The 15,896-nt window shown below is 31.7% G+C and overlaps 3 protein-coding genes across 4 annotated transcripts; 1 reads left to right on the plus strand and 2 right to left on the minus strand.

Moving 5' to 3' along the window:
• Positions 1-3,047: 3,047 nt before the first annotated feature.
• On the minus strand, positions 3,048-5,769 carry LOC130821078 (40S ribosomal protein S29-like). Its single transcript, XM_057686693.1, has 3 exons — positions 5,603-5,769; positions 5,400-5,499; positions 3,048-3,234 (listed from the first exon to the last, which is right to left on the minus strand). The coding sequence occupies exons 1-3, from the start codon at positions 5,662-5,664 to the stop codon at positions 3,226-3,228; spliced, it is 171 nt and encodes a 56-aa protein (XP_057542676.1). The 5' UTR covers positions 5,665-5,769; the 3' UTR covers positions 3,048-3,225.
• Positions 5,770-9,470: 3,701 nt separating this feature from the next.
• LOC130821728 (uncharacterized) lies at positions 9,471-10,089 on the minus strand. The gene is made up of 2 exons (XM_057687516.1): positions 9,831-10,089; positions 9,471-9,775 (listed from the first exon to the last, which is right to left on the minus strand). Exons 1-2 carry the CDS (start codon positions 10,087-10,089, stop codon positions 9,471-9,473), a joined length of 564 nt encoding a protein of 187 aa, XP_057543499.1.
• A 1,241-nt stretch (positions 10,090-11,330) lies between these two features.
• On the plus strand, positions 11,331-14,465 carry LOC130821079 (uncharacterized). 2 transcript variants are annotated; one of them, XM_057686695.1, is made up of 3 exons: positions 11,331-12,099; positions 12,323-12,400; positions 12,504-14,465. In XM_057686695.1, exons 1-2 carry the CDS (start codon positions 11,425-11,427, stop codon positions 12,389-12,391), a joined length of 744 nt encoding a protein of 247 aa, XP_057542678.1. In that variant the 5' UTR covers positions 11,331-11,424; the 3' UTR covers positions 12,392-12,400; positions 12,504-14,465. The 2 variants fall into 2 exon arrangements, with proteins under 2 accessions (XP_057542678.1, XP_057542677.1); XM_057686694.1 differs by having other exon boundaries at positions 12,323-14,464.
• The last annotated feature ends 1,431 nt before the right edge of the window (positions 14,466-15,896 follow it).

Genomic DNA, 15,896 nt, shown 5'->3' on the forward strand with positions numbered 1-15,896 from the left:
AACGAATCTAACAAGATCTCACATGAATATATTTTATCATCGATATATGTCATAAAAATTTAATCAAATTTTTCTCTCTAAATTAAAATATTCTAAAAGGAAAGAATATAAGAAAACGGAGGAATTACTTTGAATTTAGTGTATTTAATAACCTAAATAAAGTTTTGCATAAGAGAGATTTCTGAAGATTGTTTGGATGATGACATTTGTCCAAACATTGTTATGAAGGTACACGTCCTATAACTTATTCAAGGACTTACAGGGCTTGTGCTTCTGGTGGTGGCTTAAACTTTGACCACAATCCATTTCAAAAGGCCCTTCAAAAGCTCATAAAGAAGAGGTGAAGATGTGCTACTCGTAAAAAAAACTAATTCAATTAAAATTTTAATTTTAATGATTGAAACTTCACAATATGTTGTATAGTTTAAACATGTCCTATTATATGGAAGTCTATTGGGCTAAAAATGTGGACGCGCACAGGACACTGAATATTTTATTTCAAAAGAGGGGTGATTGAGATTCAAACACAACTCTTTGTCACATTCGCTTCTAATACTATGTCAAAAAATCAACTTAACCAAAAGTTTAAATTGATTATAATCAAACTAATAGTCTTTTGAAAATTCGGCTTTGTAATCAATCTAGTTAATTACGTTGTGATGTAAACAAGTAGACTTGAAAGTTGAATGTAATTGAACACACGATGGATTAACTAATCCCTCCTATACTGTGATAATTTCATTTGAATTTTTACACATTTCAGCAATCCAATTTAAGTTGTATTTTATTCTTAATTTATAAATTATAAATAGTCACGTGAATTTTTATTTGATTCATTCTAATGCAAAGATCATTAATATTAACTTTATATAATTTTTAATTATATACAATTAAAGATATCAATAATATAATTATTAATTGGAAATGAGTCCAGTCAAATAGGACTATTAGAGTAAATAAGAGGGAGTATTAATTTGTATTTTTCTCTTAATTTTAAATTAAAACATAATTAGTAAAATTTTATTTAATTTGTCTTTATATAAATAATTACTCCCTCCATTTCTTTTTATTTGTCTACTTTAAGTTTTTTCACTTATGAGAGATAAATTTAAATTTGATTTTTAAAGTATATATATATTGGAGATAAAATATATTCATGTGAGATCTTGTTAGATTCGTCTTGATACAAAGAATTTTAATACTCCCTCCTATTCTCCACAAGTGTCCCATTTGCTTTTTGGGCACTATTCATCTCTTACTCTTAGTTTGCATTTTATTATTAATCTATAAGTTAAAATATAGTCAAATGGAATCTTGTTTGATTCGTCTCAATGCAAGATTATTTATATCAATTTTCCATGATTTTTAATTATGCACAATTAAAGATATTAAGGATTGAATAAGTGCATTGGATGAAGTATATAAAGCAAATGTGACACTTGTGGTGAATAGGAGGGAGTATATAATTTTTACAATTTTTTATTATGCGTATGATAAGATATCGAAATTCAAAATTTACGTTAAAATACATGAAAAAGTAAAGAGAACAAACAAAAAGAAACAGAAAGAGTATATAAAAACTTTTAATATTAATTTTTATTGGATTGAAAATAATAAACTTAAATAATTAAGTTAGCAATTTTAGCATATAGAAGTAGTACTTATGCAAAATTAAATGGGAGCATAAAAAGGGAAAGAAGCTTGTAGCTCTCCTTTCTCTCATGTCATTATTAGTTGGCATCGGGACTTGTTGTCACATATACCGAAGCTTCATAGATTTTTGAATCTCTTCTACACTCTTTATTTTCCTTGTACTCTGCGAAAATCATTTGCATTCATTAGCTTAGTTTCACTAGGTCCTACTATTCCCTCACTCTAAATTACTAGAAGTATTAAATAGAAAAATTAAAATATTTTATATAAATAGTAGTAGTTGACATGATTGAATTATACTCTATAAGTGAATAAATAGAGTTAAATTAAAAATTATATAAATTGAAAATAATAAAAGTTAAAATTTTCTTTGGTGCGCTCAAATAACTCCATTTTGAAATTCGATATAATGTCATACGAAAAACATGACATAAATGAGTATCACTCACAAGTGCTTGTTTTGTAATAGTTTATTTTGTTTTGTAATAGTTTGGATTTGCTTTATATTGCAATGTTTATTCTGTCCTAAATTTTTCTAAAGTCAAATAACATTCTATCATTTATTTTTTCGCAATCTTTACTTTCAACTCCACCATGCTTTGTCCTTTTCTTATCCTTAAATATCGTTCTAATCATCAAGGACAAGACAATTTATTAAAGGTAACTATAAATTTATCGAATATACCTTACAGTTTAGACAACTTGCCTTATCATTTCTCTCATTCCCCATATATAAATATTTGATTTAGTAGAATGCACCACACTTTTACAAGTCACCAAATAACTTTAACTTTGTATACCATACGTAAAGTATTAATACTCCTTATTCTAATAAAATATTTCATTCAATTTTACACATTTATCAATGCACTATATTAAACACAAATATATCTAATTATTCTTGGTTGAAACATAAGAAATTAATATTAATAAAAAGCTATATTAAAATAAATTAAACCAAATCTCAATTGATTATGTTTTAATTTGCATATTAAGAATAAAATATAAACTAAAAATAATTAGTAAGTGCAAATATCATAATATTATAAAAGAGAGGTAGTATGCAAATCTTAATTTAAATTCAAAACTAAACAAAATTTTGAACATATTTATTATGAGTAATGTTTTTGGATGAAATAGATTTTGCTAGTTAAAATGACCAACTATAAAACGAAATAACCAATCCATATCTAGTTAATTGCAACAGAGGGCTCTAATATCAGTTTATTAGTGTTTTCATTTCTATCTCAACATATCATAACCTTTTTAGATTCATAATAGGTTGATATAAAGTATCGTTATCATACCATTGTATCCCGCTTATAGAAACTACGTCAAAATGTACTTCAAAATCAACGGTATAATACAAAATAAACCAGCCAAATTTGTACTAGTATATGGTAAAATGATCACAAAATTCAGATCAATTAATAAGATTTAAGAGTAACAAAATTCAAAAAGAAAATTTGTTTCAGTGGTCTACATCTTGGAAACTCAAAATATAACAATGAACCACATATTTTTAACACGAGATCTTCAAGACAGCTTCAGCACTGAATCCAGTGAAACACTTTAACGATACTGTCAATTCAAAGGGGAAAATATGTCAAAACAATAAACAACAAACAATGAATATTCCAAAGGAGAATATTAGAAAATGTCATTTTCCGTTTCTTTATAGTAGCTACACTTCTTCATTTTAGGTGAAAGCTTTTTGAGGGAAGTAAAGAAACGTTAAAAACAGACCCAACGACCCAATATTCACCCGACTTTGGAACCGAACCCGACTTGACCCCACTTCAAAATGAATTGAAAATTATATAAAAATTAATGTGGACATAAGATCTGATTTTGAATCGATCGAAAACACTTAATTTGAAATCAACTCGATGACTCGAATAAACACATCTACTAATAGAATGTGTAGTTGAGGTCAAGTGAAATATCATCCTCTTGCATGAAGGTATGTAAATTAAAAGCTCCCTCAGAAAACGTCTTGTCCTCTGTTATTGAGAACTCTAACATGACTTCTAGAACATCTTTACACGTTCCATATTCTAACAATTATTTTGAAGACTCGATGCTTTTTGCTTCGGATAAGATGTGGAAGCCAACTTCACTATCACTCCCACAGAAGCAGGGCCTAAAAAAAGAGGCCACTCCTATTCTGAGAAGGTTCCAATGGAGACTTGTGAGACTTCTTTGAGTCACTTTTTACACTACATGACTCCATTGGTCTTGACTAGCTGGGGTACTCAGGCATGAGGACTGTTTTCAGGCAAGGCACAACCCAAAAGTCAGACATACACAATGCACGCAAGTGCATGGTGCTCGAAGCGAATAGGCACACGATGCGCACATGGGTTGAGACGCATGATACTAAAATTCAAGATATCCAACAAAATACTTGTTTTGGTGTGCAGTTTTTTTCCAAAAGAGCACCAAGGCGCAACTGAGGCCATGGCAGCCAATAACCAAGTCAACAAGAGTACGTATGAAAGACCAATATAGAGGACAAACCAGTACAAAGTCAATATTGAAATTTAACATTGTGCCAAAATCATGTCTTACTCGCACAGGACGTATTACCCTTTCAATCACAGGCCACAAGGCCAACATCACTTCTAATCTCATAAAAGTTGTGAAAATGTTGTATTAAATATAGAGAACGAATTTTGTAAATGACATTAAAAAGGAGTCTAAATTTCTAATTGACATAAAAGAAGGTGATGGTAAGAAAATGAAGTAAATTGAGAAAACAACCCAAAATTGAAATTAATGCAAATTCAGTGGGATGGAGAGAATACATATCAGCTTTTAAAACTCCAAAATTAGAAAACAGGTTCACATTTTTATTTTACATTTGACTTTAAAAACCCCTCTCTCACCCACACAACCCCTCCGTCATATAGAGATCATTTAGAGGTAATTTGGGTTGTTTTGGCAAATGGATTATAGCGTATAATCTATCGAAAGGACTGATTTGAACAACTAATTATAAACTTGTTGTAAGGCTAGTTATAAATTAAATGATTCATTATCATCATCATCATACCCATTGTATACCACTCATAGAAATTATCATCTGGGTCTGGGGAGGGAAGGAAGACAACTCATACCCAGGAGAATGCGGCCAAATTGTTACAACCAATTGATTCACAACACCAAATTGTTGTTAGCAACTATTCATAAACTTCTTTTAAGGCTAGTTATAAATTAATTGATTCACAACACCAAATTGTTACAACCAATTAGTTTGCCAAACTTTAGCAATAAATCTATTTGAATCTAAATAAGCTAAAGTTGTACAACAAGCTATTCAACCGCCCTCCCATTACATCCTTTAAAAGCAATCATGTATACAAGATGGGATTTTTATAACAAAATAATAACGGTGGAAAAATTTTAAAGCGGACAGCTAAAGTTGAGAGTTTTGTTCATTACGACGAAAATTGATAACTAATACTACTAACTCACCAAAATGAAGAATAACCACCTCAACGGTATCACTAAGGTTTTGGTAATCTTGTTATTGATCCATCTCTACTCTTAATTGATACTCAAAAAGCACTAAAATTCAATTTCAAATATTTATTGAACAGGTTTATATCATCATCATACTAGAGTAAATGAAAATTTAAAGAACAAAAAATATAAAATCAAAGTCGCACAAAACTTGATTCTATTCGAATGCGATTTTCTTAATCTAAATGAACAATTTAAAAAAATAAAGATTAAAAAATAACCTTGATGAATCCAATTTCTTTAGCGTTACTACGGAAGCACTGTCTGCAGCACATTAAACCATACTTGCGAATGATTGCGTGAGGGTTTCCGCAAACACGACTGCAAAAATTCATCAGAAAATCGATGACAAAATTGCAGAAACAAAAAAGATAAAATCAGAATAATTGAAAAGGGTTAGATATGAAAAAAGAAGGAAGAATACCAAGCGCGAGATCCAGGACCGTAGTTCTTAGGGTGAGCATTCCAGATGTCTGAGTGACCCATTTCTAGTTCTTTCAGGGAAACAAAAACTCTTGCAGACAGAGCGATAAAATGGCGGCGACTTTTATAGTCTAAAACCCTAGCACAAAAGGAGGACTATATACTTTTCTTCCTACTATACCCATGGGCCAATATCTAAAGTAAACCCCATTTTGTTTTTTTGGAACATGTGGAATATGAGTCCGTGTCCTGTTGAGAGACGTCTTTCAGACCCAATTTATTAAAATTTAATTTGACTAAAAAATAATAATGATCTGTTCAAATTATGGTGGAATATTGGTCCAAATATTAAATGTAAGACCGAGAACATAAAAATAAATCATAAATTTTCAAACGGTGTCTAATTGAGTAGATGCTTCGACTATATTTCTTTCAGGAAAAGCTAGTCAATATTTCAATGATAACTCAAGACAAATTCTTTATTAAGACCGTCTCACCGTAAGACAACTTAATATAGGTTGATCCAATTTTAATTTATTAAAAAAATACTATTTAGATTTAATTTTGTAAACCTTTTAAAGTATAAATAATTTTTATTACTTATATAGACTCGTCTCATCGTAAAAGGATCTCATACAAAACTTGCTGCAACTTAAAACATAATAGAGGCTTAATTGCTTTCCGCTTACAATATGTTATCATAGAGGAATAGATTTATGATCTTTGAAATATTACTCCACATCACAATCAATAAACCATATCAATCATCAAGTAATCAAAATGTAATAATTCATACAAGCAATGTTTACAGAAATTTAAAAAAATTAAATCTGATAAATTGTGCATATATTATTTTGACACTATTATTCACTAAATTCCCAACTCACAATTGATTTGAAAGATGTACAACCAAAAAAAAATCCCATAACCCTTTTTTTTTCTCAAAACTACATAATAATAATACTAGACATGACATAAACTAGAACTAGGAGTATTATTTTGTGAATAGTTCAATGCCCTAAATAGGCTACTTCATCACAATAATAGGAGTAGTATTTAATTTAATTCATCATCATCATCCTACCCAGTATATTCCGCTCATTGAAAAACTATGGACAGGGTCTGGAGAGAGAAGGACGGCGACAACTCATACCCATAGAGGAGAGCGCGGCCAAAGGAGTCCCTCGGCTCGAGAAAGAAACGGAAATAGGAACGGAAACAAAGAAAACGGAAAGAAACGAAGGCGTAGCTACACGGGAAAGATAAAATAAAGGTCTATAAATAAAAAGTAGACCCACCTACAAAAAAGGGGACAAAAAAACTAATAAAGAAACAAGAGGAGCAAGTTGACACGAACACAAAGAGCTAAACTACGAGGACATCAGTTGTCTAAAACATGAATATGACGCCTCCAACTACCCCTATCCTAGTCAGGCCCTCGGAGAGGTTTAAGTCACGCAAGTCAACTTTTATCTGTTCATCCCAAGTTCTCCTGGGTCTTCCTCGACTTCTCTTATCCTCCACTATAATGCTTTCTACTCTCCTCACAGGGGCGGCGAGAGTCTTTCTCTGCACATGTCCAAACCATCTCAACCTATTTTCACGCATTTTTTCAGAAATAGTGGTTACCCCTAGTTTGTCTAACTCTTGGTTCCTAAGTCGATCCATCAATGTATGCCTACACATCCATCTCAACATACGCATTTCTGTAACTTCAATCTTATGTTCAAAAATCTTCTTAACAGGACGACATTCGGTCCCGTATAGAAGAGGTCTGATTGCCGTCCGGTAGAATTTTCCTTTTAACCTGCTTGGAAATTTCCTATCACATAGTACCGCGGTGGCTGCACGCCACTTGTTCCAACCCGCTCGTATGTGATGGTTTACATCGCCGTCAATCCCTCCATCCCTTTGAATGATCGATCCCAAATACTTGTACTTATTCGTACATTTAACAACTGCTTCACCAATGGACACCTCTGGTTAACCTTTCGGTGCTGCTCCACTAAAGTCACAGCGCAAATACTCGGTCTTCGTACGACTAATGCGCAGCCCTTTACCTTCTAAAGCTTCCCTCTACTCATCCATTTTATTACTAACCTCCTCTCTAGTTTCTGCTACCAGCACTATGTCGTCCCCGAAAAGCATGCACCACGGTACCGTCTCCCAAATATATTGAGAGATCTCTTCCATAATGACAATAAAAATGAAAGGGCTTAGAGTTGATCCCTGATGTAGCCCAACTTTAACCGAAAAAGGCTCTGTTATCCCCACCGGTGTTTGAATGTTAGTCGACACTCTGTCGTATATATCCCGTATAGCGTCAATGTACACTAAAGAGATACCTCTAGCCTTGAGGATATCCCAGATGACGCGTCGTGGTATGCTATCATACACTTTCTCCAAGTCAATGAACACCATATGTAAATCCTTCTTTCTCTCCCTATATTTCTCCATCAGTCATGTGACACCCAAATTTCCTCCCGTCCTTTACGGTATTGGTTTCGTTAAGGGGTAATTATATTAATTCAATTTAGAAGTAGTTTTAATAAATCCCTTTTATATACGAATTTAAATATTAACATATAATTATATTAAAAATACGATTGCGAACCTCTTTATTTTAGAGGTCGCAATCTTATTTTTAATATAATTATATGTTAATATTTAAATTCGTATATAAAAGGGATTTATTAAAACTACTTCTAAATTGAATTAATATAATTATAAAAACCCTAAAATTCATTAAAATATTAATTAATGACGTTAGAAAATCTCGAGGTGTTACAAGTCATCTCACAACATGAATTGCCTCCATGGTTGACCTTCCTGGCATAAAACCGAATTGGTCCTCTCTAATCACTGTTTCCTGTCTAATTCTCCTCTTTATCACTCTTACCCACAATTTCATTGTGTGGCTTAAAAGTTTAATTCTTTTATAGTTCCCACAAACTTGCGCATCATCTTTGTTCTTAAACAAAGGTATAAATGTGTTGTTCCTCCATTCTTCTGGCATCCTATGTGTCCTCAAAATTGTATTAAAGAGGTTCGTCAGCCAACGAATGCCCTCTTCTCCTAAACCCCTCCACACCTCAATGGGGATGTTATTTGGCTCGACTGCCTTCATTCTCCCATGTTTTTGAGAGTTTGTCCTACTTCTTCTGTGGTGATATATCACTCGTTGACCTATCTTCCAGTGGTCTTTAGACGTCTGAAAGTTGCTTATCCTCCTCCCTTGGCCCCGTAGACTCATTGAGTAGCTGAGAGAAATAGTGGAGCTATTTGGTTTTGATGTCCTCTTGTTTCAAGAGGACTCGTCCTCCCTTATCCTTGATGTATTACACTGCTTCTAAGTCCTGCCGCTGCCTGGACCTAGTCCTTGCCAATTTAAAAATCTACTTTTTCCCCTCTTTAGTATCAAGCTTCTGATGCAAATCCTCATAACCATGGTTTTTTTTTGCCTCCGTTACCGCTTTCTTTGCCGCCCGCTTTGCTTCTTTATAGCTCACTCTCTTTTCTATTCTATCATCCTCTTTCGTGCATGTCATAAGTTCTTTAAATCTCCTGTTTTTATCCTTTATCCTCTTTTCCACCTCCTCATTCCACCACCATGACTCTTTGAACACTTTTGGTTTACCCGACGACACACCCAAGGTCTCTTTTGCCACTTTTCTAATGGTTTTTGCCATGTTCGTCCACATTTCATTAGCATCCTCTGACTTTCTTGGGAAGCCCAATAAATTTATCTTGTTCGACAGGGTTGTGGCTATATCCCCTTTGAGTCTCCCCCACATGATTTGTCCCTTGAAATCGACCTTCTTCTCTACGATTTTCTTCCTCATCCTGAAAACCAATACTAAAAGCCTGTGTTAGGTGGGCATCTCTGTACCCAACACTACTTTACAGTCCAAGCATGAGGCCCAATCACCCTTGCGCACTAGGAAATAGTCAACTTGGGTAGCATGGTCGCCGCTCTTATATGTGATCAAATGCTCATCTTTCTTTCTAAAGATCGAGTTTGCTATAACCAATTCTTTTGCTAGCGCAAAATCCAACAAATTCTCCCCACTCTCATTCCTTATCCCCAAACCAAACCCACCGTGTACCGAGCTATAGTTACCTGCATCTCTGCCTATATGTCTGTTAAAGTCTCCTCCTAAGAAAACTTTCTCGCCTTACAGGATAGTTCTCATGAAATTTCTTAGTTTTTTTCAGAACTCACACTTCACCTGCTCGTTCGAGACCAACTTGGGGCCTGTACGCACTGACAATGGCTATGATCTCTTCCCCCACTACTATCCTAACTAGTATGATCTTGTCATTACACCTCCTTACTTCAACCAATTGCTTTAGGATATCATTAGACACTAGGATGCCAACCCCGTTACGTCTGCCGTCCATATCTGCATACCACAACTTATATCCTTTAATACCTTTTGCTTTTTGCCCCTTCCACCTAGTCTCTTGAACACACGCTACGTGAATCATGTATTTAGAAAGCTCATTGGTCAACTCCAACGACTTGACTTCTAGAGTTTCTATATTCCAAATCCTTACCCTTAATTTAATTTAATTCTTCCACTTAAATATTTTTTTTTAATTAGACAATAAAAGAAATTATACTCGAGTAGAAAACTACAATATGAATGATTCACTTTCTAAAAGTCGACTCAAATACTAATCTTTCTCCAAATCATAAGTACTATCCAATAACTTCATAATTCTTTTCAATACCCAATAATTATAAATATTAAACACAAAATTTTCAAACTGTTACAAAATACTCCAGATAGATAACAATCAATAAATAATTTTAAAGACCAATTTAATCTCATAATATACACTATTATTTTTTTTACCAACTTTTTATTATTATTAATTAATTAATAGTCAAAAACCAATAAATATTGAAAAAATATTTTTCTAACAAATCTCCTAATAGCTAACAAGTCAAGTCATTCGATACTTTCAATTAATGGAATCAACAACACTTGTAACCAAGTCCTAACCAACTATCACATCACTAATTCTTAAATGAGACGGTGTCACGGTGAGACCATTCTTATTAGGCTGGTTCAATACACACTTTATGTCTTAAAGTGATCACTTATAACGTTAAAATGATTACTTATAATTTTAAAGAAAATCATTTTTTTTTATAGTTTTAGAGTGATTACTTATTACCTTAAAACGATCACTTACGATTTTAAAGTAAACAATAAAAGAACTAGGCTAATTATGAGTCCATCTTATAGTAAGACGGTCTCATACAAGACTCTAGTATCACATCCCAAACAAATTCATAAGATGAATATTTGAAAATATAATCATCATATCATATCATACATTCTAATAAAAATGTTGAAAAATGACAAATGTCATTCATAGATGAGTCATGACAAATGAAACTAAAGAATTTGATTTTTCTAAATAATTTGATTTTTTTAAATCGCAACTAAATTAGGTAAAATATTTATATAGTTTATTATTGTAATTTTATATACCTAACTTAGAATTTGATATATTTAATTGAATGAAAAAAATGATACATTTGATAATAATAAAAAATTAATTAATTAATTGTTGCTTTAAAAAGTGATGTATACGATAAATATAATCACGATAATATATTACATTATTTTTTGAATTTTATCTTATATAGTTTTATTGTTATTGTACTAGTATTTTTTAAAAAAAATTAACTCCTACGATTTAAACATTTAGATGTTTCCTTGCATTTATAAAACAAATTTTAGTTCCTCCGCACACAAATTCTCCCTATCCAATCCCTCTTATTTTTTCTCTAACCCTCTTTCAATTTTCATGCTCCTTTACAAATCTTCAGTCTCTGCTCTAATGGCGAATTCCTTCGACAACGACGTGATGATGGTTCCTGAAAGATCTTCTAGAAGCAGTTTCTATAACTTCTCTTCGCTCCCATCTTTAAGCGTTGAATGGGGCCGTCAGGCACAATTACGTTGCGTCAAAGTCTCTGACCCTCCTTACCATACTTCTTCTCCCTTAGAATTGTGTTCTTCTTCGTCTCGATCCCAGTATAACTCCGACAAGAAGCGGAGATCTACTGATACTGATTGTGAGGATAATAATAATGGTATCGTAGGCATCAGGAAAAAGTTAATGGTTGATTTTTGTGAAGAAGCTAATCAGATGCAAGCGGAGTTTTTCAAACAGTCCGACGTCGTTTCGAATGAAGCTAAACCTTGGAATTTGAGGATTAAGAGAGCCGTGGTTAAAGATCCAAATACACTTGAAAATTCTACTCATCGGAAACCTAATTCCTCACCGGTAAAGCCATCAGTATTTAAATTACCGCCGAAGAAAAATAAATATGAAATCGGCAATTTTGAAGGTCCTAGAGCCAAGTTCTCTGTTTCTCTCTCTAAAAGAGAAATTGAAGAAGATTTTCTTGCTATTACAGAACATCGTCCTGCACGCCGGCCCAAAAAGCGATCCAAAAATCTCCAGAGGCGATTCGATGTAAGTCTTGTCTTTTATAAATGATTTTTGTTGCATACTTAACATTAACAACCCGTTTTGGTCAGTAAAACTAAATGGCGGTGATAAAATGATTTGCAGTATAAATCATGAAGTATGAAATTAGATGATTGAAGTTGTATAAAAATGACTATTAAAGGAGCGACCGTTTATTACCACCTGCCGAACATAATAATGATTTTTGAAATATTTATGTATTTTACAGGAATTTAATCCCGGGTTTTGGTTAACGGAGATTACAGCTGATATGTACAAAGTAAATAAACAAATTTAGATTGGAAAGGTATCATATAGAAGTAATTGTATATTTTCAATCGATTACAATTTTGTTTGAGTTATGAAATTGAGTTATGAAATTGATTTCATGATTTGGTATTTGCAAACAGATTTTCAGTTATTTCAGTGTAGAAATATGGCGGGTTGATTATTTTTTTCACTTCGATTCTTCGGTAAAAAACGGGAAATTTCCTAAGATTAATCGATTTACGATTTTATTTTATGAATAGATTGTTGATTCTGGGTTTTAATATATGAATTGATGATATGAGATGTAATCAATGATTATTCCATTAATAAAGGTAATTAACTGGAAATTTTTAAAAAATCATTGGTGTCTAATAGTCTATTAATGGATTTTGATTATTTTCATATTTGATTGGAAAACTGGGATCATAATTGCTGGTGATTGATGAAGGCAATAAGGAATGAAATGGTGGAAACTGGAAAGCTGTGATTGGTGATTAGTGATTAGTGATTAGTGATTAGTGATTAGTGATGCCCTAATCTTTTTCGTACATGACGAAGTTTAAGTTTTTGTTCACTCAGTTGTGTTATTTTCAAACCGAAATAAAAATATAAGTTATAACTTTATATTCAGTCTTGTTTGTTTTCGGTGTAAGGTTACGATTTATATTTTTTTTTTGAAAATTAAAATTTAAAAGTATATTCTATCTCTAATATAGATAGAGACGTGCATGTAAGGGTATGGATCCATTATTGTTGGATCTTATGTGTCCCGGTCGGATTTGGATTTATGGCTTTAGAATCCGAGTTTAAGTTCACACGTTTTAGACTTAGATTCGACTAAATTCGAATATCTAATATTAGTAAGAATAAAAGTATAGTGTTTTTAAAAAATTATTTTGACTAAATTCGGATGTCATATTTTTTAAATTTTCAATTTATGATTGGGAATGAGTATTGGATATTTGAGTTGAAAAGATCGAATATCAGATAGCGCATATGTTTGTTTTCGATTATCCAATCTTATTTTTTTCACCTCTGGTTGCAGCTATACAACTATAAATCAAGTATAAAGATGCAACAAAAAGCACTCAAAATCATCTTTATCATACCCAATATATCCCGTTTATAGAAAACTATGATTAGGGTTTAGTGAGGGAAGAACGACGACAGCTCATATTCACAAAGGAGAGTATGGTCAAAAAGCACTCAAAATATATATTTAAATAATAAATGATACAAAGGTGTAATCTTTGTGTATCAATCAAAATTTTAGACTTTCATCATCCAAGAAGGTGAAAGTGATTTTTTTTTTTCTATTCAGGGTAGACTAACGAATTTTTTTGAATTAGAGTTCGCTATAGTTATTCGGATAAAACCTTAAAACAAATTAATCCAAATCGAATTAGAAGTATGGTTTATACTATTTATAAGCTGGTTAGATTTGGATTAGGAATTTCATCATCGTCATCATCATACTCGGTGTATCCCACTCATAGAAAACTATAGTCAAGGTTTGGGGAGGGAAAGACGGTGGCAACTCATATCCATAAAGAAGAGCGCGGCTAAAAGAGTCACCCGACTCGAGAAAGATTAAGAGAAGTTTCTGCAACGGAAAAGATAAATAAAATGCAGATAGATAAAATAAATTAGTAAAAACACTTCAAAGCTAAAAATATTTTAGTTGGGATTAGGTTTAAATTTACTAAAGACCGAAAATAAAAAATCCAAACCGGATTAAGAGTTTGCTTTCACTACTTACAAACAAATATAAGCCTTTAATGAATAATTATTTATGTTTTAATTTTTTCATCCTTGCTTTTGTTACCATGACTTTTAAGTTTTTATTTATGATTTTGGTTTTTAATTCGATTTGTAGTTTAGATTTGTTTTTTTAAGTTAATTGATCAATTAAAAATAGTTGGGCAAGCCCAATAACAAAAAGTCAAACTAATTAGACCCTTTTTTTTAAAAACTGGTTCTCTCTTGAGAGACCGTCTTTTTTAACGACGGCTCTCAAGAGCCCAACCCACTTTCCTTCTTTAGTAAATATCTTAATTTAAAAAAAAACAGTTGTTTTAAAAATAACATGTAGAAGATTGCTTTGTTTTTGGAAGATGAAAAGTTTTCTGATTAACTGCCTATTCTCAAGCAAAATAAAACATCATTTAGTAATAAATCAAACGTTTTCATTTTTTTAAAAAAAATTAAGGTTCATCAATGGTAGAAAACAATGATGTTTAAGATGACAATTATGGCTAATTTTATGATTTGGGGTTAAAATTATATATTTAGGATTATAACATAATATATTTGGGGTTATAACATAATATATTTGGAGTTATAACATAATATATTTGAGGTGATAACTCAATATATTTGGAATTAAAACTTAATGTATTTGAGGTTTTATAACATAATATATTTGCTTGTATTATTATAATATCAATTATGTAGTATTATATCACAAATATACACTGTTATAAACCCAAATTTATTACGTTATGAACACAATTATATATTTTGTTATAACCCCAACTATATTATGTTATAACTCTAAATATATTATGTTATAACTACAATTGCTTTTATTAATTATCCCCAAACAGTAGACATTGTTGTCTTCTTCAACATCACTATTTACACCATTGATGAAATTTAATTTAAAAAATAAAAATCATTCCAACTAATAACACAATCAACCCAAAAAAATGAAAAAGAAAGCTTTAAAAACGAAAATGAAGATGTATAAATACATAACTTTAATGGTTTTGCAAATATTGAAGAAGATAAACAGAGATAAGCAATAATAGAGTTTAAAAGAGGAAGATGAAGATAATTGAAAACCACAAATGGAGTTTGAGAGAGGAGGAGGAGTAGTTTTGTCAGAAAAGAGAAAAAGGAAAACTGAAAATGACAGTTAAAAAATATTGTTTAGAAAGTTTAGTTATTTTTTTTTTAAAATTTAAAAATTAGGCTGTCCCAAACTTGAGACGTCTTTGGTAAAGACAATCTCAAATAAAAATTTGTGTTTTTTAAAATCATAAGGAAATAAACTCTCACGTACAGTACGGAAGCAACAACTATATTATAATTAACGGTACGTGCCCTCAATCAATTCAAAAACCACACACATTAATTCTCGCATGCATTCGTCTCAAACTCATCATCACTTTCAATCTTCTTGTGATCAATTATAATTAATTAGGTACTCGATCTCTGCTAATTAATTTGCTTATCATTTTCTAACAGTAATTAAGGAACGCAGGAAATAATTATTAAAAGAATAACAAACTTTTATATTAGGTAATCTCTGTTAAGTTTCAAAACCCTAATCATACCAATCTACCAATAACGACGAACGAAAGAGCTTGATAAAGTACGTTATGCCGATGGATGGACGACGTTCCTGATGAAACATCTTCTTCTTTGAAGTCTTCTCTTTCGATTCGATTTGTTTTGAACGGCAACAAGAATCAGAAATTATGTAAAATTTATATACTCCTACTTTGATTTTACATGAATTGTTTCCAGGT

Source organism: Amaranthus tricolor, chromosome 8 (assembly GCF_026212465.1).
Source record: "Amaranthus tricolor cultivar Red isolate AtriRed21 chromosome 8, ASM2621246v1, whole genome shotgun sequence".
In the NCBI taxonomy this organism is placed as follows: Eukaryota; Viridiplantae; Streptophyta; class Magnoliopsida; order Caryophyllales; family Amaranthaceae; genus Amaranthus; species Amaranthus tricolor.